Raw genomic sequence first — 22760 nt, forward strand, 5'->3', positions numbered from 1 at the left:
CCCTATTCTTCTCAGTGTTCATAAATGATCATATTACAACTTGTAAGTGAGCTTCAATACACATGTACAGTATGCAGATGACACAATCTTATATGCACACAGCCCTAGCCTCTCCGACCTTGAACACATACTTCAATCTGACTCTTTGAGACTTCAAAATTGAATTTCCCAAAACAAACTGTTTTTAAACACTGACAAGACTGTAACAATGGTATTTGGGACCAAGGCTAAATTTTTAAAGCTTCCAATGACTGAGCTCCAGATCAGAACCAACATTAATACCACCCTAACTCATGTTACTAGTTTTAAATACTTGGGCATATGGTTTGACTCCCATTTAACATTTGGGATGCCCATTGATACCCTGGCATCCAAAACCTATGCCAAACTAGGTGTACTTTTTAGGAACAAATCCTTCCTAAGTCTGCTGGTCAGAAAGTGTATCGCACAGCAGATGCTAATGCCAATTATTGACTATGGGGACGCAGTATACGGGTCGGCCCACCTTAGCAAACTTGATACCCACTACAATTCAATATGCCATTTTGTTCTCCAAATGCAACTACAACACACATGACTGCGAAATGCTCAAAGAACTAGATTGGTCATCACTTGAGTCTAGGCACAAAGTTCATCTCTCCTGTCTTGCCTTCAAATACTTTCTGGGCAAGCTACCTGTCTATTTGAACAAGCTCCTCACCCCTACCACATGCAGCACTTATCATCTGAGATCTGACTCCAAAAGACTGTTCACGGTCCCAAGATTCAGCAAAGTATCTGCCCGCTCCTCCTTCTCTTACTGTGCACCCCAAAACTGGAACAATCTACCGGAGACACTCACAGCCGCCACCAGTCTAAGTTCTTTCAAAACTAAAGATGTCTCACATTTTAATCTGGTCTGTAACTGTTACATACTGTACGCCTATAATATATATTATCTTTAACTGTGCATGCAATGTCTTGTATACTGTATAATGTATACCCTGTTCACTTATGTAACTATGTATTTGTAACAATGTATTATTTGTCATCATAACTCTGTGCCCATGACATACTTGAAAACGAGAGGTAATTCTCAATGTATTACTTCCTGGTAAAACATTTTATAAATAAATAAATATATGGAATCCCTGGCAAAACAAGTCATTTTCTGGTCACTCGTTTTTATGCATCAAATGGAATATGCCATGATGTTTTACAATGTAATATTGAAAGCATATAACCAGAGGCAGAACTAGACCCAGACACAGAATTCCTTTTCTTGTAGAGTTTTGGGGCATATTCTCAAAGATACGAGATTGCCTTTCTGTGCAATGTGACCCAGAAGCCCCATTCATTTCTGTATTAGATCGCACAGAACGGTGATCTCAGAGCTACCATCAAACATGGCTATGAAATGTTCAAAGGGTAGGAAAATTAGGTAACGAGGAAGAGAAACTGTCGAAGCATTGGTCAAAGTATCTCAAACCCAAAAGTGAAGATAAAACTAGACGCAATGTATATTTAGATGATAAAATTGGAGGTCAGGATTACGTGTTAGTTGAATTTGCCCTTGGCACAAAAATACCTACCTCTGCATCTGCATACTGTATAACAATGCAAAGAATAAGGAGCAATGGTATTCCTACCCAATTTTCAAAGCATCCAGAAGAGGTTTTGTTAGTGGCACGTACTGTATTGCTGCAAGATTTCCTTGTGTGTCCCATTGTCAATTAAGTCATGATTGAACAAAATAAACAGAGGCATATTTCAGCAAGATTTTGACAATTTTAATATCTCCATTTAAAGAATACAATAGTACAAAAGGTTTCCTTCATGTATCTGTCTTTGCAGTTCTCGTTAATGTCATTCCTTTCACAAAACCAATACTGTACTTACTGTTGTCTGATTTGCTTTGACATTGTAATTCTATTATTTTTTTTTTACTGGTTTACAGACAGTTTTTTTTAAAGGGAAGGCAATGTCAGAAATTCTACCTTTTACAAGTTTAATTAGTATGCTATGCTCCTATTCTGCCTTAATGAAGAAACCTTATCAATGCCCTTCTTAATTATGAAAGAAAGCAAAAAGCGCACTGAGGAAACATTTGCATTGTATTAATTAAAAAAGCCCTCTAAATGACAACATGTAACAACACTAAAACATAAAACACATAGATACATACTGTAGCGTAACTTACATATGTGCAATGTGGAAAATGAAAGGCCCAAACTGAGAGATCAGGATACATGGCCGACGGGTGAGGCTACAATGGGCCCGGACCACGAACACCATCCGCGGTGTGAGATCTTTAATCTTATCTGCACTGGAATGCAGCTCAACAAATCAGAACACACGCAGAAACCTCATGTGACCTCTACGCATTTCACACTTACGTGCTTTGTCAGGGAGGGCACTTTTTGCTTTCTTTCATTATTTTTCACTGTGAGTTCCCCTTTCTATTATGACTGTTATTATATCAAAACAGTGACTAATTTAGTTAAGGATATACCTGTGCTTCAAAAAATTGGCACTACCTTTTTACAAAACTGTCAACAATATTATTATGTATAATTTAAATATGCCTTTACGATACTCTGCACCTAAATACTAATTTTGAACACACACATACAGTACTTGTAACAAATGTGTCTGATTTTACTGTTGTAATTAAAGCTGAAGGAAAGCTTAGACCCTGCCCTGGAGCCAATTCTTTTAAAGCAGACCTACGTGTCAGGCGGAAGAATGCTAATTCGCCTTGGAGATTCTGACATTGATTATGATAAGAATTTCAGGTTCTACATGACGACCAAAATGCCAAATCCACATTATCTTCCTGAGGTAAGGAGAAATTACCATACTACTAATGTGACATATTAGAAGTGAATGATATTTTATTTTGATGTAATACATGTCTGTCGGGTAATTCGGAGGTTATCATAAGTTCAAGTATGCAGTTGATGTGGTCTACTTAGATTTTGCAAAGGCTTTTGATACAAGAGGTTGGTGTACAAAATAAAGAAAATTGGACTCAGTAATAATATATGCACCTGAATTGAAAACTGGTTGAAGGACAGACAACAGAGGGTTGTCATAAATGGAACTTTTTAAGATTGGGCTAGGTCGTGAGTGGAGTATCTCAGGGATCGGTACTGGGACCCCTGCTTTTTAACTTGTTTATTAATGACCTTGAGGTTGGGATCGAGAGCAAAGTCTCCATCTTTGCTGATGATACTAAATTGTGTAAGGTAATAGAATCAGAGCAGGATGTAATTTCTCTTCAGAAGGACTTGGAGAGACTGGAAACGTGGGCAGGTAAATGGCAGATGAGGTTTAATACAGATAAATGTAAGGTTATGCATTTGGGATGCAAGAATAAAAAGGCGACTTACAAATTAAATGGGGATATATTGGGGGAATCCTTGATGGAGAAGAATTTAGGAGTGCTTGTAGACAGCAGGCTTAGCAATAGTGCCCAAAGTCATGCAGTAGCTGCAAAGGCAAACAATATCTTATCTTGCATCAAACGGGCAATGAATGGAAGGGAAGTAAACATAATTATGCCAATTTACAAAGCATTAGTAAGACCTCACCTTGAATATGGAGTACAATTTTGGGCAACAATCCTAAGAAAAGACATTATGGAACTAGAGAGAGTGCAGAGAAGAGCCACCAAATTAATAAAGGGGATGGACAATGTAACTTATGAGGAGAGGCTAGCTAAATTAGATTTATTTACATTGGAAAAGAGGCGTCTAAGAGGGGATATGATAACTATATACAAATATATTCGGGGACAATACAAGGAGCTTTCAAAAGAACTATTCATCCCACGGGCAGTACAAAGGGCTTGGGGCCATCCCTTAAGGTTGGAGGAAAGGAGATTTCATCAGCAACAAGGAAAGGGTCCTTTACAGTAAGGGCAGTTAAAATGTGGAATTCATAACCCATGGAGAAACAGAAATAAACTGTGCGCTACTATCTATCTCCTTATAATTGAATACAGTGCAGTGACTAAACCATATATAAATAAAGTAAACCACAATACCACAGTGAATAAGTGATTAAATAATTAAATTATAACATAACCGTGTGGTTGATAAGGGCGTCTGCTGCTATAAACATTAGGGGTGGCTCAGCACCCCACACACTCTAAGAAATGGAAACAAAAAGAAAACAGCGCACAACGCCAAATAGTGAAGTAAGTAATAGAATGTATTACAATGTTAAAGGGGTAATAAATCTGCGTACATCAGATAGAAATAACATGTGCATTTAGTGCATAACACACTGGTTACCACTCTGTAGCTGTAAAACAGGATGGTCTGGCACTCAGCTGTCTCTGCAGGAGCCTCTATGATGGTTCTGGGGCATGGGATCCTTCATGCACTCCTCACACAGCAGGACGCTGCTCACAAGGGGATTCCTTTCAAGCAGCCTGGTAATACTGCAGATTCAGACACTTAGTGGGACCGCTCCTCAACCGGCGATATACTGCCTCCAGGGGAATTCCCCTACAGTCCCCCGTCTCTACTGTGTAGATTTGCTGCTTTTCCCAGCTGCTATGATCTTAGGGAAGTCCAGAGCTGTTGGAATTGCTCTGCAAACACTTCCGCAGCTGCAGGGGCTTACACATCGTGCCACGATGCCGCGTGACGGAGTTTATTACCCCTTTAACATTGTAATACATTCTATTACTTACTTCACTATTTGGCGTTGTGCGCTGTTTTCTTTTTGTTTCCATAACCCATGGAGACTGTGATGGCAGATACAATAGGTTGGACATCTTTTTAGAAAGGAAACGTGCACAGGGATGTACCAAATAAGTAAACATGGGAAGGATGTTGATCCAGGGATTAATCCGATTGCCAATTCTTGGAGTCAGGAAGGAATTTAATTTTCCCCTTATGAGATATCATTGGATGATATGAGTCTGGGGTTTTTTGTTTGCCTTCCTCTGAATCAATAAGTAAGTATAGATATAGGATAAAGTATCTGTTGTCTAAATTTAGCATAGGTTGAACTTGATGGATGTACGTCTTTTTTCAACCTCATCTACTATGTAACTATGTAACTATGTAAGTATATAAATGTAAGGAATCCGTTCCTGGGTTTGGTTGAAACCCTTTCCTTACAGAACTGTGCTGTTTCCAGACAACCTCCCCTCACATCCACCTGTACTGGCAATTACTGCAGTCCTGCCTCATTGCTCTCTCATTGGAGGAATACCCTCACACCTCTCTCCTGTGATTGGCCCGCTGGCCTTATTATACTATTCTCTCACACTGCCTCAGTGCAGAGCATAGTCCTTTCTCATAGGATGTAACTGTGTTTGCCACAAGCTACCTGTTTGGCCGCCCTGTTCATGTATTATTGTTCCTAGTTCCTGGATCTATTTCCTGGTTCCTGTTCCCTGTTCCTGGTTCCTGTGACCTGCTGTCTTTTCCCATAGCAGAGGTCTGCCTTCTGAGTCCTGAGGTCTGCTGCTCTCTCTCCTCACAGAGGCCTGTTTTGGACTCCTGTGCTGAAGCGATGGTTTGCCAGCGCTGCCCTGCGGTGTGCCTAGTCCGGTCTGCCTTCTCTCTTTGCTGTGACCGGTACCATGGGCCGTTCCCGCTGCTTGACCAGAGGCCACTCCCGCGCTGCTGATGCTCCTACGCTGAAGCGGAGCGCAGATGACTTCCCATTGTCAAACCCCTGCTTGGATATCGATGTTTCTACTGTCTCCAACCCAGACCCTGGCGTGTCAAAGGATTACCCTGGCCTCTCCAACCCTGACCGTGCTATGAACGACTACGAACTGCGCAATCCAGAACCGGCTTCGCGGCCTAAGGTCGGTGTATTCACATCCCCACCTCAGCCCCGCGGTCCGGTCCCGGTTTGTGGTGAGCACGTCCGCTACAATAAAAACTCCTCCCACCCTCTACTTACAAACCCTTGCAAGATTCTTCATGGTGAATTTATGCAGTGCTTGATCCTTCTGCTAACTAACTCATGTTTGTAACCAATGGAAGGTATAAAATTCCCACTGCAGTAAGTAGTAACCATGCTGTAAGTGAATAGCTGGATATACAGTACCATACAGGTAGGAGCATGTGCAGGTGTGGATTTGAGGTGAAATGTGGCATTTCACTTACCTGCCAGCCCTCTTCCAGCTGCATCATGTGACATCACATGATGGCACACTGTCATAACAATATGCCCCCATGACAAAGTGGCGTCACGAACGATAAGAGCCATTCCGGAAAAGACAAGTCTTACCTCTCCCCGGCAATCCGTTTCATTGTTGTGGGGAAGAGCACTGGGCCTCTGCATCTGTGAGTGTGCTGTGGGCTGGTGCTGCCGGCTGTTACGTTTGCGAATGTCACTTTGTACTGTCAAGGAGACAGTCCCGCTAAGCAGAGGTGTAGAGTATAGACAGACCCAGACCTGGGATCTAAATCCTGAATCAGTAGAATAGTATGGTCCAGTTCCGGGGTCAGGACAAGAGAAAGGCAAAATGGTAGAGGTCACAGTTTCGGCATCAGGGCTGGAGAGAGACAGAGTAGTCCAGCGGCAAGCAGGGGTATGAGTTAGGCAAAACAGCAACAGGGCTTATCACAGGAGACAAGGTAGGGAGTATGGGAGGGAGGGGAATGTAAGCCGTATTTAGGGAGGAGGCAGGTGGGAGCAATCCAGCTGAAGCAGAGGGTGACATCTTGCCTCTGTAGCCATGTTGGCAGAGGCAGCAAAGTCAAGGGGAAGCCATGTTGGAGATCCTTATACAGGCATGGTGTGGCCGGCACACAACAGCATCGGGGAAGCCTTAAAGCCCAATAGGGCAATTCATCCATGAGTATGTGTACCAAAGCAATATTGGAGCGAAATTGAAACAAATTGTGCCATTTTTGTGTTATGCTCTTTGTGTCAATGTGTCAAGCACTTTGTCCAAGTTTTTGTACTATGTGCCACAGCTTGTTTTTTGAGGAGTGCAAAAGGAGGAGTTACAGGGTGCACAGATTATAATGAGATGTATCAATTTGTGTGTCTCTGTGCAGCACTTTTCTCCTTTCAATCTGCACCAAAAAAATCAGTCACATATGAGGTGACAATGGAAAGATAAAGTTCAAACTTCTTCACACTCCCATAATGTTCAGGCAAACTGAAAAAATAAAAATACTTTATAACCCTTCGATTAAACGCTGCTCCAAAGATTCAGACTTTCTAAGAGTCTGTAGAAAGGATATCCAAGAAAGAGTTTAGGCGCGAAAAAACTCAGGTTCATGATGAAAGTAGATTAAAACCCTTTCTCACATGGATGACATTAGCTCATCCTCTGTATGGGACGGGTCCTCTATTATAGCTTAGAAATCAAAGAAAAAGAGAATCCATAGTGTAAAACATTTTACAAGAGTATATGAAGATAAAAAGTCACACATTACACTCACAAACATAAGTGAATATATTGCCTTGGGATGTATTAAGGTCACCCAAACTTCGTCAGGTATAGCTGTGGTGTCGTGTTCTTCCGGCGCTCCGTTGAGTGCTTGTACGAACTCCCACAGTTCCTTGATCGCAACTTAGACAGTCTTCTAGTCCTTTTAGCAGGAATCCTTGGTGCTGCCTGTTATACAGTCCCTTTGGTCGCCCTCGCCCTATGTGTTTCACTGCTATCTCTCAGTGTCCTCAGGGGATTCTCACTTGTGTTAGTTGAGTTAGTCCAAACATTTAAAGAGACGTGCTGGTGACCTCATTGATTCCACAGCTGAGTTCTTAATGAGTCAGTTCTAACTGACATGCACACAATTCTAAGTTCAGGTATAGTACTAAGATATAACTACTAAGTAGATACAAGCTTAATACAGTACATACACTGAATCCAGGGATACAGATGCCACTACATCAATACATACAAGGCAAGGCAAAAATACATACAGTATACAGTATACATTACACACACACACACACACACACACACACACACACACACACACACACACACACACACACACACACACACACACACACACACACACACACACACACACACATATATATAGTTATATATGAAATAATGAATATGGGCTTAAAGTGCAATCTATCAGCTTTAATTTGAGGGCATTCACATCCAAATTGGAGGAAGGGTTTAGGAATTACATCACTTTAATATGTAGCCCCCTCTTTTTCAAGGGACCAAAAGTAATTGGACAATTGACTCAAAGCTGTTTCATGGACAGATGTGGGCTATTCCTTCGTTATTTCATCATCAATTAAGCAGGTAAAAGGTCTGGAGTTGATTACAGGTGTGGCATTCGCATTTGGAAGCTGTTGCTGTGAACCCACAACATGCGGTAAAAGGAGCTCTCAATGCAAGTGAAAAAGGGCATCCTTAGGCTGCAAAAAAAAGAAAATCAATCAGACAGAGATAGCAGGAACATTAGGAGTGGCCAAATCAACAGTTTCGTACATTCTGAGAAAAAAAGAAGGCACTGGTGAGCTCTGCAACACAAAAAGGCCTGGACGTCCACAGAAGACAACAGTGGTGGATGATCGTAGGATCCTTTCCATGGTAAAGAAAAACCCCTTCACAACATCCAAGTGAAGAACACTCTCCAGGAGGTAGGCATTTCATTATCCTTGTCTACCATAAAGAGAAGACTTCACGAGAGCAAATACAGAGGGTTCACAACAAGGTGCAAACCATTCATAAGCCTCAAGAATAGAAAGGCCAGATTAGACTTTGCAAAACAATATCTAAAAAAGCCAGCCCAGTTCTGGAACAGCATTCTTTGGACAGATGAAACTAAGATCAACCAGTACCAGAATGATGGGAAGAAAAAAGTATGGAGAAGGCATGGAATGGCTCATGATCCGAAGCATACTACATCATCTGTAAAATACGGTGGAGGCAGTGTGATGGCATGGCTTACAATGGCACTGGGTCACTAGTGTTTATTGATGTGACAGAAGAAAGAAGCAGCCGGATGAATCCTGAAGTATATAGAGATATATTGTCTGCTGAGATTCAGCCAAATTCAGCGAAGTTGATTGGATGGCGCTTCACTTTACAGATGGATAATGACCCAAAACATACTGCAAAAGCAACCCAGGAGTTTTTTAAGGTAAAGAAGTTGAATATTCTGCAATGGCCGAATCAATCACCTGATCTCAACCCGATCGAGCATGCATTTCACTTGCTGAAGACAAAACTTAAGGCAGAAAGACCCACGAACAAACAACAACTGAAGACAGCTGCAGTAAAGGCCTGGCAAAGGATCGCAAAGGAGGAAACCCAGCGTTTAGTGATGTCCATGCGTTCCAGACTTCAAGCAGTCATTGCCTGCAAAGGATACTCGACAAAGTATTAAAAATGAACATTTTATTTATGATTGTGTTAATTTGTCCAATTACATTTGAGCCCCTGAAATAAGGAGACTGTGTATGAAAATGGTTGCAATTCCTAAACGTTTCATACAATATTTTTGTTCAACTCCTTGAATTAGAGCTGAAAGTCTGCACTTCTATTGCATCTCGGTTGTTTCATTTCAAATCCATTGTGGTGACGTACAGATCTAATATTATGAAAATTGTGTCAGTGTCCAATATTTCTGGACCTAACTGTATAATCAAAAAAGTATAGGCGATACCGTTCTGTGGCTAACGAAACGCTTTTATATATATATATATATATATATATATATATATATATATCTCAAAACAACAAAAAAAGAAACAAAGTAGCGCCTCTATTATACTGTACCTTGACAAAACTGTGATTAAGTTTACCTAACTATGAATGCATCCAATGGGGTGGCAAAAGTGGGTATAATATATTAAAATCAGTATTATCCAAGGATTTTACGTTTATATGTTAAAATATGTAAAATGTTCAATAACAATAACCTAATACTTTATTAATTAATAAAATCACATAAAAACTAAATAAAAAATGTAAAACTATTATGAAAGTAAATGAATTAGAATGCAATTGAATTAGAACTTAAAAAACCTTAAAAAACACAGAGTCCTGTTCCAAAATAAAGCATCCAGGTAAAAGGCAGCCCGTTTCAAAGGGGTCACTACTCCCTGTTGATACCTATGAAAAAAGAAAAGAAAAGAAACAGGCGCACACCTAGTGCATTAAAGTATAACAATTTTGTTTATAGAACAATAAAAACAGTCAAATGCCCACTCACAAAGGTACACGGTTTAAGAGCAGGTATGAGATAGGCTCTCATAAGCCAGTACTGCCGTCCGATATCAGCAATGGTATCCTTCTCCTGTTTGTTCTCCACGTGGTTCGAACAACCGGAAGTGGCGTCCCTCCGGTCAGGTGCCCCGCACAGGAAGTCCCTCCGGGAACCAGCACCTTCAGTTCCCTGCTTCTGATCAGTACACCACCGGGGGAAAGGATCCAAAATTCTTCTTAGCCTCACACAGCCTGCAGTGTCTCTCAAACAGCAGTGGTAATGTCCGTGGGAAAGTGACACCTCAGTCTTAGCCACGCCCTACGCGTTTCATCATCTATGATGACTTCATCAGGGAATACCCATTGGATGCCCCTCCATAGTATTTATAACAAGGAAATTTGCATATATTAATGAATCAATTAAAGAGTTGATTACAAAGGTTTAACCAGTCTATTACATTAAACATCATTCAATAACAATCCCAATAGACTGATTATGAGGACCGCACTAAATCTTTCAAAAAATATGATCAAATTGTTGCTTAAATAGCTCGTATTTTCACAAAATATTTGCTTAGATAGTTGGAAATTTCGCAAAATATTGTTTGAAATTGTCAACCATAAGGATAGTATACTAATTCATTAATACCAGTGAGTGAGTAATTTTTGTTTAGAGTTTAAATCAGAATTAGGATTAGTATTAATAATCTCTTTTTGTGATTTGTAGTTTGATTAGGTATAGGAACCAAATGAGAATTTGAAAAATTGTACATATACATGATAAATTATTTTATATAGTAAAAAATATTTTATATAGTAAAAAATATATATATACATAGAAAGAATATATATATATATACATAGAAATAATGTATCAAGAATTGGAAATTCTACCAAGTGTAGAGTTAATTAACAAACCAATTTAACCCATAGATTTTACTTTTAAGACATAAATACCATCACACCAGTAGCAGATAACCTGATAATTGTTGATAAAATACCAATTGTTGGAATATTATGTGGATTAGAATCCCACTTACCAATTAATAGTATATGTACCTGATGTTGTCCAGTATTTAATTTTCAGGTATATGGATTACAGTTGGAGCCGTTGGTGCAGCAAAGGATGTTTTTAAGCAAGAACAGAAGAAATCTCAACATGAATCATATAATGTTGTGTGTATATGTCATGTGTGTGTAGCATAAAAATAAATTAATAAGTCCTTGTATGATTTTGATAAATCTAACTGTGTATGAACTAAATAGATATAACTAAATGTGAATATCTGTGATGTTGTTTGTTTATGTGAATTTTCATATGTAATTGTATATTGTATAAAGTGACACTCTACTGTGAATAAATGTTGTGTAGGTCGTTATAATTAAATATATGTATACATTATGTATTAAAACTGTATGTGATTGGACTAAATGTGGTGAGGCCATTCGTGAACCAAAAACAAAGTGTAATCACTAAATAAATCAACCTCCAATGGGGCTATTATAGATAAATTTATATTCCCACAATTGGAGTGTTAGTAGTGTCTAAAGATAACGGTATGGGAAGATGTATTTAAAGACCTGACAGACGACCAAAGTTCGAAGGGAATGCAATAAAGCATTCAACCCAGACCTCCGAAGGATCACCCCCTACGGGTGGTCACACTATGGTACTTATGTCAGTATGGTCATTGTGTCCCTTAGGGTACGTAGTGTCTAGAATATACATCCAATATGTCTCCCTCATACATAATCTTTTAAAATGATCTCCTCCCATATACGAGGGGGGAATGTACTCAATGCCCATAACCCATAGGGACTTTGGATCTTTTAGATGTTTAGTACAATAGCGGCGGGAGAGGCTGTGTGTTTGGCAACCACGGATAATATTTCTTCGGTGCTCTAAGAATCTTGTACTTAGAGCTCTTGAAGTGCGGCCCACGTACTGTAAGCCGCACTCGCATGATATCAGATATACAACATACTCACTGAGACAGTTAATATAGTCTGTTATTTCATGCGAAGTGCCATTTGATTGCGATGTAAATTTATTTGTTTTAACCAGATGTTTATACGTAAGACACCTGCCTCTCCCACATCCAAAGTTTCCCCTTTCTCTGATGTAACCGGAAATGTCCAAGCTATTTGTATTTATGACTTTTGATGTTTTTAATTTGCTTGGAGCTATCATTGTTTTAATACTCCTAGCTTTTCTGAAAATCACAGGCGCATGTTTTGGCAATAGATGACCGATTTCAGGATCGCTACACAAAATGTTCCAATGACAGTTCAGGATTTTTTTGATTTGTTTTGCAGATTGGTTATATTGCATAATAAATTTTGGTGTAGACCCTTTACTTTTGTCTTCATTAATAGCGTTGAAAATTGTTTTTGATTTTGATTTTTCCAATAATGCGTCACGATCTAAAAGACTAGCATCTAGGAATGCTTTATTAACAATAGTCATGTCATAGAATTTTCGTGAAATTTTCCTGACAGATCTTTACCTTGAATAAGGAAATCAGTGTCCATCGAACAGTTGCGTCTTAACCTGTGGAATTGACTTTTAGATACATTGTCCAACCACTTTTTTATAATGGTTGCTACCATATTGTAAGTAACTATTAGTTGCTACAGTTTTAAAGTGTGTTCTTGTTTGAATTTTCTGTTGAGTACCCACAAATAGCTCCAGATCTAAAAATACTATAGTATCAGGGTGTATATTATATGTGAATTTCAGGCCCATCTGGTTATCATTGAAGGACTTCAGGATCTCCTCCAGGATTTCCCTCTCACCATCCCAAATTATAAGGATATCATCTATGAAACGGCCATAGAAAACCAAACCCGCCCCCAGTCCAGCATCCCCCCACACATGGATACTCTCCCACAGTCCCATGTAGAGGTTAGCATAACTGGGAGCAAATTTGGCTCCCATAGCCGTTCCACAGATTTGTAAATAAAATGTGTTTTCAAATAAAAAGTAATTGTGACTTAAAATGAACTTAATACATGCTAAAAGAAACAACCTTTGTGAAGAGTGCAAATTAGAATCTAATTCTAGAAAGTGATTAATAGCCTGGATACCTTTAATGTGATCAATACAAGTGTAAAGTGAAGATACATCACAAGTAACCCAGTGAAAGGTATCCTTCCATATAATACCGGAGATGGAATCGACGACATGCAACGTGTCCCGAATGTATGAACGTAGTTTGATGACATAAGGTTGTAAATAATAATCCACATATTGGGAAACGTTGGATGTCATCGAACCGATCCCCGATATTATAGGCCTCCCTGGTGGATTCAAGGTGTCTTTGTGCAGTTTTGGGATATGATAAAAAATGGGTGTTCTAGGGTGTTTAATAAATAAAAACTTGTGCTCTAATTTAGAAATAATGCCTTCTGTGAAAGCATCCTGGAGGAGACTCCGAAACTCCAACTGATAGCCCTCAGATGGGTCTTCAATTAGAGTCTGATAGGATGTGGTGTCAAGCAGGAGGCGATAGGCTTCACGTAAATAGTCTGCCCGATCCTGTAGGACAATCGCCCCCCCTTTATCCGCTTGACGAACAACTAAATCACTGTTATTTTTTATATTTGACAATGCTTGATTTTCTTCTTTAGTTAAGTTTTTTTGTTTCAATTCCACATTATTAAGACACAACTGTTCCAGGTCCCTAAGGACTACTTTGTAGAATGTTTCAATAAAGTTTCCCTTTGATTGATAAGGAAAGTATGTCGATTTAGGGACAAATGGAGATGGTTTGTATTTCAATATATTATCACGATCTATTGTAATTGGACCTGAGTTGGGATCTATCATTGTATTAACTTCTTCCTAATGTGTTGTAAGGTCTAACAAAGAATTTACATCTAGTTCCTGATTACCAAGTGTTGTTCTTTTGAAGACCCATCTGAGGGCTATCAGTTGGAGTTTCGGAGTCTCCTCCAGGATGCTTTCACAGAAGGGATTATTTCTAAATTAGAGCACAAGTTTTTATTTATTAAACACCCTAGAACACCCATTTTTTATCATATCCCAAAACTGCACAAAGACACCTTGAATCCACCAGGGAGGCCTATAATATCGGGGATCGGTTCGATGACATCCAACGTGTCCCAATATGTGGATTATTATTTACAACCTTATGTCATCAAACTACGTTCTTACATTCGGGACACGTTGCATGTCGTCGATTCCATCTCTGGTATTATATGGAAGGATACCTTTCACTGGGTTACTTGTGATGTATCTTCACTTTACACTTGTATTGATCACATAAAAGGTATCCAGGCTATTAATCACTTTCTAGAATTAGATTCTAATTTGCACTCTTCACAAAGGTTGTTTCTTTTAGCATGTATTAAGTTCATTTTAAGTCACAATTACTTTTTATTTGAAAACCCATTTTATTTACAAATCTGTGGAATGGCTATGGGAGCCAAATTTGCTCCCAGTTATGCTAACCTCTACATGGGACTGTGGGAGAGTATCCATGTGTGGGGGGATGCTGGACTGGGGCGGGTTTGGTTTTCTATGGCCGTTTCATAGATGATATCCTTATAATTTGGGATGCTGAGAGGGAAATCCTGCAGGAGATCCTGAAGTCCTTCAATGATAACCAGATGGGCCTGAAATTCACATATAATATACATCCTGATACTATAGTATTTTTAGATCTGGAGCTATTTGTGGGTACTCAACAGAAAATTCAAACAAGAACACACTTTAAAACTGTAGCAACTAATAGTTACTTACAATATGGTAGCAACCATTATAAAAAAATGTTGGACAATGTACCTAAAAGAAAATTCCACAGGTTAAGACGCAACTGTTCGATGGACACTGATTTCCTTATTCAAGGTAAAGATCTGTCAGGAAAATTTCAGGAAAAAGGCTATGACATGACTATTGTTAATAAAGCATTCCTAGATGCTAGTCTTTTAGATCGTGACGCACTATTGGAAAAATCTAAATCAAAAACAATTTGCAACGCTATTAATGAAGACAAAAGTAAAGGGTCTACACTAAAATTTATTATGCAATATAACCAATCTGCAAAACAAATCAAAAAAATCCTGAACTGTCATTGGAACATTTTGTGTAGCGATTCTGAAATCGGTCATCTATTGTCAAAACATGCGGCTGTGATTTTCAGAAAAGCTAGGAGTATTAAAACAATGATAGCTCCAAGCAAATTAAAAACATCAAAAGTCATAAATACAAATAGCTTGGACATTTCCGGTTACATCAGAGAAAGGGGAAACTTTGGATGTGGGAGAGGCAGGTGTCTTACGTGTAAACATCTGGTTAAAACAAATACATTTACATCGCAATCAAATGGCACTTCGCATAAAATAACAGACTATATAAACTGTCTCAGTGAGTATGTTGTATATCTGATATCATGCGAGTGCGGCTTACAGTACGTGGGCCGCACTTCAAGAGCTCTAAGTACAAGATTCTTAGAGCACCGAAGAAATATTATCCGTGGTTGCCAAACACACAGCCTCTCCCGCCACTATTGTACTAAACATCTAAAAGATCCAAAGTCCCTACGGGTTATGGGCATTGAGTACATTCCCCCCTCGTATATGGGAGGAGATCGTTTTAAAAGATTAAGTATGAGGGAGACATATTGGATGTATATTCTTGACACTACGTACCCTAAGGGACACAATGACCATATTGACATAAGTACCATAGTGTGACCACCCGTAGAGGGTGATCCTTCGGAGGTCTGGGTTGAATGCTTTATTGCATTCCCTTCGAACTTTGGTCGTCTGTCAGGTCTTTAAATACATCTTCCCATACCATTATCTTTAGACACTACTAACACTCCAATTGTGGGAATATAAATTTATCTATAATAGCCCCATTGGAGGTTGATTTATTTAGTGATTACACTTTATTGCGGATGTATCTGTTTTTGGTTCACGAATGGCCTCACCACATTTAGTCCAATCACATACAGTTTTAATACATAATGTATACATATATTTAATTATAACGACCTACACAACATTTATTCAGAGTAGAGTGTCACTTTATACAATATACAATTACATATGCAAATTCACATAAACAAACAACATCACAGATATTCACATTTAGTTATATCTATTTAGTTCATACACAGTTAGATTTATCAAAATCATACAAGGACTTATTAATTTATTTTTATGCTACACACACATGACATATACACACAACATTATATGATTCATGTTGAGATTTCTTCTGTTCTTGCTTAAAAACATCCTTTGCTGCACCAACGGCTCCAACTGTAATCCATATACCTGAAAATTAAATACTGGACAACATCAGGTACATATACTATTAATTGGTAAGTGGGATTCTAATCCAGAATAATATTCTAACAATTGGTATTTTATCAACAATTTTCAGGTTATCTGCTACTGGTGTGATGGTATTTATGTCTTTAAAGTAAAATCTATGGGTTAAATTGGTTTGTTAATTAACTCTACACTTGGTAGAATTTCCAATTCTTGATACATTATTTCTATGTATATATATATATATATATATATATATTCTTTCTATGTATATATATATTTTTTACTATATAAAATATTTTTTACTATATAAAATATGTTTTACTATATAAAATAATTTATCATGTACATGTACAATTTTTCAAATTCTCATTTGGTTCCTATACCTAATCAAACTACAAATCACAAAAAGAGATTATTAATACTAATCCTAATTCTGATTTAAACTCTAAACAAAAATTACTCACTCACTGGTATTAATGAATTAGTATACTATCCTTATGGTTGACAATTTCAAACAATATTTTGCGAAATTTCCAACTATCTAAGCAAATATTTTGTGAAAATACGAGCTATTTAAGCAACAATTTGATCATATTTTTTGAAAGATTTAGTGCGGTCCTCATAATCAGTCTATTGGGATTGTTATTGAATGATGTTTAATGTAATAGACTGGTTAAACCTTTGTAATCAACTCTTTAATTGATTCATTAATATATGCAAATTTCCTTGTTATAAATACTATGGAGGGGCATCCAATGGGTATTCCCTGATGAAGTCATCATAGATGATGAAACGCGTAGGGTTTCTTTTCTTTTTTCATATATATATATATATATATACCGTGCTCGACAAACCTATACATTTGCTCGCCCCGGGCGAGTGGATTTAACCCCCGGGCGAGTAAATATTGGCCCAAGCAGCACACGTTTGGTACTAGGTGGCGAGTAGATTTTTTTGTGTGGCGAGTAGATTTTTTGGTGATTTGTCAACCACTGTATATATATATATATAAAGCAGAAAATAGCCGTGTTAGTCCAGTTGCGATAGTGCAGAATAAATTAGTTCTTCAGTATTAGGTGATACCTTTTTTATTGGACTAACAATTTATGTCATAGGACAAGCTTTCGAGAGTTCTCCTCTCTTCTCTCTATATATATATATATATATATATATATATATATATATATATATATGCGGGGTTGCAGACCTGCCTAAGACATGCAGATGAGCATACAGTTGTATTTGCATATATATATATATATATATATATATATATATATATATATATATATATATATATATAAAAACAATGATAATACAATTAGTCACATATGAGATGACAATAATTTTTTTAAATTAAACATCTTTGCCTTACGTAAGAACCTGGAGCGACAAGTTTGGAATGTATGACGCAAAACAAATTAAACAGAAAGGAAATATCAAATGTAGAACAATACCATTTGCTCTTACAAACATCCTATTTGTTTAAGTGGAAGCTCTTTGAGTATAAGAACATTTGTCAACTGTAAACATATTAAGTTAGTGAAATTCAAATGGAATTGGACTTGTCAGATGCATGTCAAATGTGTCATGTGCAAATTATAATAATTCAGTCAATTTTAATAAATTGAATTCATTGTAAAGATTATAGGTATTCTCAGTAGCCTACAGCGTTCAATGCTCCAGTAAGCTGGCAAATTGTTCTGGTTTTTTTTTAGCTGGTATTCTATTATGAAAAGACAAAATAACCTTTTTAGTGGTGTTCTACATGCTGGTAAATTATGTCTCACAGCAGTTTAATGCAGCTGAAAAGTTTATACAAGGAAATTGAAATATTTTGGTGCATTGCGATTGTAACGTGTTAGCAATAAGCATTATGGGAGGTCATTACTTTGTGTGGGCATTTATTTTAAATATAACAGCAATGACTCATTTTAGGTGACTTAAAGATATTATGTACAGTACTTACTGCGAAGGCTAAAACAAACCACATTGTTTAAAATGGCCATTTTCACGCAACCATGTGCATCACGCTATCATGAATCTAACCCTATGCATCAGTTTTACAGCAACGGGATCCAATCTACAGTATACACAGCTCCCTGAAAGTGTAAGAACCTGAAACTCAATCCATACTGCATCAATAGAACATGCTACCGTATCTATTACTTTTACTAATACTCTTCTAGGAATCATTAGATGAACAGTTTATACTTTACTTGTTCCTACCAAAGTCTGGAAAACAATTTCTGTCCCAGAGTAATCTAGGTTTATGGGGAAGTAATGCAGATAAGTTTTATGCAATGGCTGCAGCATTTGATTTTAAAATGGCACGCACAAGATAAAGGGGCATATTCTATATCTGCTGAAGCGGACTATCAGACCAGTTTCGGCAGAAATTTCCCATTGACTTTAATGGGTAATTTTGACCAAAAACAGCCCATCTGGCCACTTTCGTTGATATAGAATAAGCCTCATAGAGGTGTACTGCAGCATATCACAAAAACAAGGGAACATTGTTGGGCTTTGCATGCCACATTGGCATGTGTATCAGTGATCTAAGTGCATTTTATGCACAATATGTTACATTCTATCAAACCAGTCAGTATACTGTAGTTGTTTTAACAACTGTTGATTGAACAACTCTCAGTGTGCACTTACATTATTTTCAAGAGCAGGTGTGGCCAACTCCAATCCTCAAGGGCCACCAACAGGTAAGGTTTTAAGGATATCCCAGCTTCAGCACAGGTGGCTCAATCAGTGGCTCAGTCAATGACTGAAGTTGGCTGCCCCTGTTCTATAGTATAGCATTTGTGTTTGATGGATTTTCACTTTGTAGTCATACTTTAGCACATTTTGCTTGTTTGAACTTATTATTTTTTTACGGTTGCTTATCTTCTTTGTCTTTATCTGTCTTTGTTTTCTACTGTAGGTATGCATTAAAGTTACTGTAATTAATTTCACTGTGACCAGATCTGGCCTGGAGGATCAGCTGCTCAGGTAAAATTGTCTATTTCTACTCTAAATGTAAAGGCAAGTACAGTGCTTTTCAAACTGATACCTTAAAAATAGCTAAGCCGTTTCATGTGGTTATTTAAACATTCTAACACAATAGATACAATGCTAAAAAGGATACGCATACAAGAAATTTCTGTATGTAAAACATTGAATAAAGCTGTGGATTACAGGGGTAGGGCTGTTTAGGTGACAAAACAGATATTTAATAAACAAATGATTATGTCATTGTCTTTCTTCTAGATGTAATCATCCTGAAAGCAAATATTTTATTATATTTTTTTATTATTATTTGATTTATAAAGGGATACCTGGAAAAAGCAATGCCTGTTTAATCAAGTGTTTCCTCCCCCCTTAGTTCGACCCTTCTTGTGTGAGGACCAATGAGGAATAGAGGATAACATTTGTGCATACATAATTTTGCTTAACACATAATGAAAAGACACCAACGGGAGGCTCTGAAGAAATATTCTCCAGTGTGGTGTCATTCACATGTGCACTCAAATGAGTTTTAACTACATTCTGCAAAAGTTGAAGGCAGACACGATATACCGTAGAGATTTTCTGTGCTTAATTACTTTTTCTGAAACTTATACTCTAAAGAGTATAATAAAAAGAATAAGAAGTGACTCTTCCTAGAACAAAACACTTTAATTCAGATAATTAATAGATTGAGGCCTTGAGAGTGTCCAAAAAGCATATCGTATTGGACATCAGTTGTAAAAATTGTATAAAGATAAAGCACATACAGTACCAAGAATTTAATGAAGCCTGTTTTTACTGGAATTCATTTCAAATAATTGTAATATTATTAAGCAGGCCTGTTGATTTTTTTTAATGATCGTTTCTATTTTGAATACTGCACTGTGAATATCTATTAAAATACTAACAACTGGAGAAAATTATTTTACAACTTTTTAGTGATGTTGTAAGACTTGAGAGACCAGATTTAGAAGAGCAGAGAAACCGTCTTATTATAAGAATCAACTCTGACAAGAATCAGCTGAAAGCTATAGAAGATAGAATTCTGAAACTGCTGTTTACATCAGAAGGAAACATCCTGGATAATGAAGAACTTATTAACACACTTCAGGAATCAAAGGTATATAATTGATCTATATCTACCTGCTAGTCTTCAAGCCATAAGCCAATATGCTGTGACACTACAGTACTTTCCCGTGCTGGATAACTGTGCGACTCTATTCAAATAAATAGGACTAAAATCGTATGAGACCCCTACTACAACATGGGATATGGTACTCCAGGGGCCCCATGATGTGGTAGCTACATCATTATCTTCCTGCTCATTTTTCTATGAGACATCGCGTTCAGGAGTGCAGAATGCGATCTATAAGGCAGTGGAACGGAAGGAGGAGGACTTCTTCCCTTCTATTGCGTCATCGTGGTGGAGCAATCACGTGACAGCTTCTTTTGGTGCCGCAGCCCCTCCAGCACTCAAAGGATTAAAGGTTATATAAAGCAGTCCAACCAAAAATGACGAACATTTTGTACTCAAAAGATGTACATATTTAAAAAAAATTATATGAATCCATGCAGACTTCTCACGGTTTTAAAAGTCTAGACTTCTGCACTGTCCTACAGTATTTGTTTTGTCAACCTTAAATTGCCTACTGTAAGTTGACTGCAGGATTGCAGACGGGGAAAATAATTTGGTTGAGGTGACGTCTTCTCTCTTTAATGGAAAATCATAAAAAAAATTATGTTAAGACAATATGTGGATCAAATGATCAGAAGACCAGAAATAAATTGATTAGATCAAGGTAAAAAAAAAAAAAAAAAAAAAAAAGCAATGAGATATGGTTTATTCTAGTACAAAAATAGTGCCATATTTGTTGAGCTTCTGTGATGTTGTATCAATGATGCTTTATGAGATTGAAATTGAAATCAGAATGGGCACAATAATACCTTAATTTCACGTTTCCTTGTGAAAGTGTGTCATAATGTGACCTTTTCATGTAGCCGGTGCATATTTATAGTTGGAAATCAATTTCATGGGCTACTTTTTAACTTCCATAAATAACTGGTTTGAAAATGTCCACAACACGGATGCATGTGATGTGAAATCATTCTGTTTCCCCACCATTTTATTTCCAGATTACCTCAGGTGCCATCAAAACACGACTTCAAGAAGCTGAAACCACAGAACAAAAGATAAACACTGCTCGGGAAAAGTACCGGACAGTAGCCACTCAGGGATCTGTTATATACTTTGTTATTGCAAGTCTTTCAGAAATAGATCCAATGTATCAGTACTCATTAAAGTATTTCAAGCAAGTAAGTTAGTTTTCTCTTTGACATCATTCAGTACTGTTTGTCACTACTACAGAAATGTAGCATTTCCTGCTACATTACATATATGTGAGGCAGTGCTTTGCTTTAGATGGAAAATACCACCTTAGCAAGTAGAATATATAAATTGCCCACAAATTCCAAGCGATTGTTCTCACTCAACTCCCATTTTGCAAATGTCTGGGTGCAATTGTAATGTACCAGCCTCATTATATCTCTAACTCCATTCATATATCTCCATCTCTCCTTCCGTCACCACTTCTCTGTTCACATGAACTCCTTTCCTACCTGCGCCCTCTGACACCACACAGCTATACCCACAGCACTAAAACACACTCCTGCAAATCATCATCATCCATCCTCTTTTTTTCCATGCTTCTCCTCCTTGCTTCTGGGGATATCTCTCCCAATTCTGGTCCCTGGCTTATTTCCTCTCTTGCCTTAAACCTTTCTCAGTCACTGCCCCACACCCCTGGAATGCCCTTCCCCTCAATATCCGACTGGAACCCTCTCTATCCACCTTTAAGACCCATCTTTAAACCCACCTACTTAACGAAGCATATGGGTAGCTCTATGGCTGATACTGTACACCTCATGCATCAAACATGGCCCCTTGCAGATGCACTTACCAGGACACCTTCGTAGTATCTCTGTACATTCTTCCTACGTACCACTTCGATTGTAAGCTTTTTGGGGCAGGAACTCCTTTTCCTAATGTTATGTTTCAAGCGCTTATTCCCATTATGTGTTAATTATTGTGTCACATGTTTTACTGCTGGGAAACGCTATATACATAAATGGCACTATATATATAAAAATATACATACATACATACATACACCCCACCTTTTTTAAACGGATGGGAAGCAAGAGGGACGCCTACAACGGAAAAGCTCTATTTTTATCTCTGGGGATCCCCTGGTTCCTGAGATTCATAGTGTTGGTACCGTCTCCTCCAGGGGAAACAAAATGGCGGTTAAGA

General features: G+C 37.8%; 1 protein-coding gene across 4 annotated transcripts in view; it reads left to right on the forward strand.

Annotated features, from left to right (window-relative positions):
- DNAH6 (dynein axonemal heavy chain 6) overlaps positions 1-22760 on the forward strand; it is a 448872-nt gene that overhangs the window by 335113 nt on the left and 90999 nt on the right. For all 4 annotated transcript variants that reach the window (XM_075607019.1, XM_075606995.1, XM_075607010.1 and 1 more), the window contains 4 exons: positions 2656-2820; positions 19386-19453; positions 20390-20570; positions 21584-21763. In XM_075607019.1, the coding sequence (XP_075463134.1) occupies positions 2656-2820; positions 19386-19453; positions 20390-20570; positions 21584-21763 (594 nt within the window). The remainder of the gene's footprint in view (positions 1-2655; positions 2821-19385; positions 19454-20389; positions 20571-21583; positions 21764-22760) is intronic.

Source organism: Ascaphus truei, chromosome 1 (genome assembly GCF_040206685.1).
Source record: "Ascaphus truei isolate aAscTru1 chromosome 1, aAscTru1.hap1, whole genome shotgun sequence".
NCBI classification, from domain to species: Eukaryota; Metazoa; Chordata; class Amphibia; order Anura; family Ascaphidae; genus Ascaphus; species Ascaphus truei.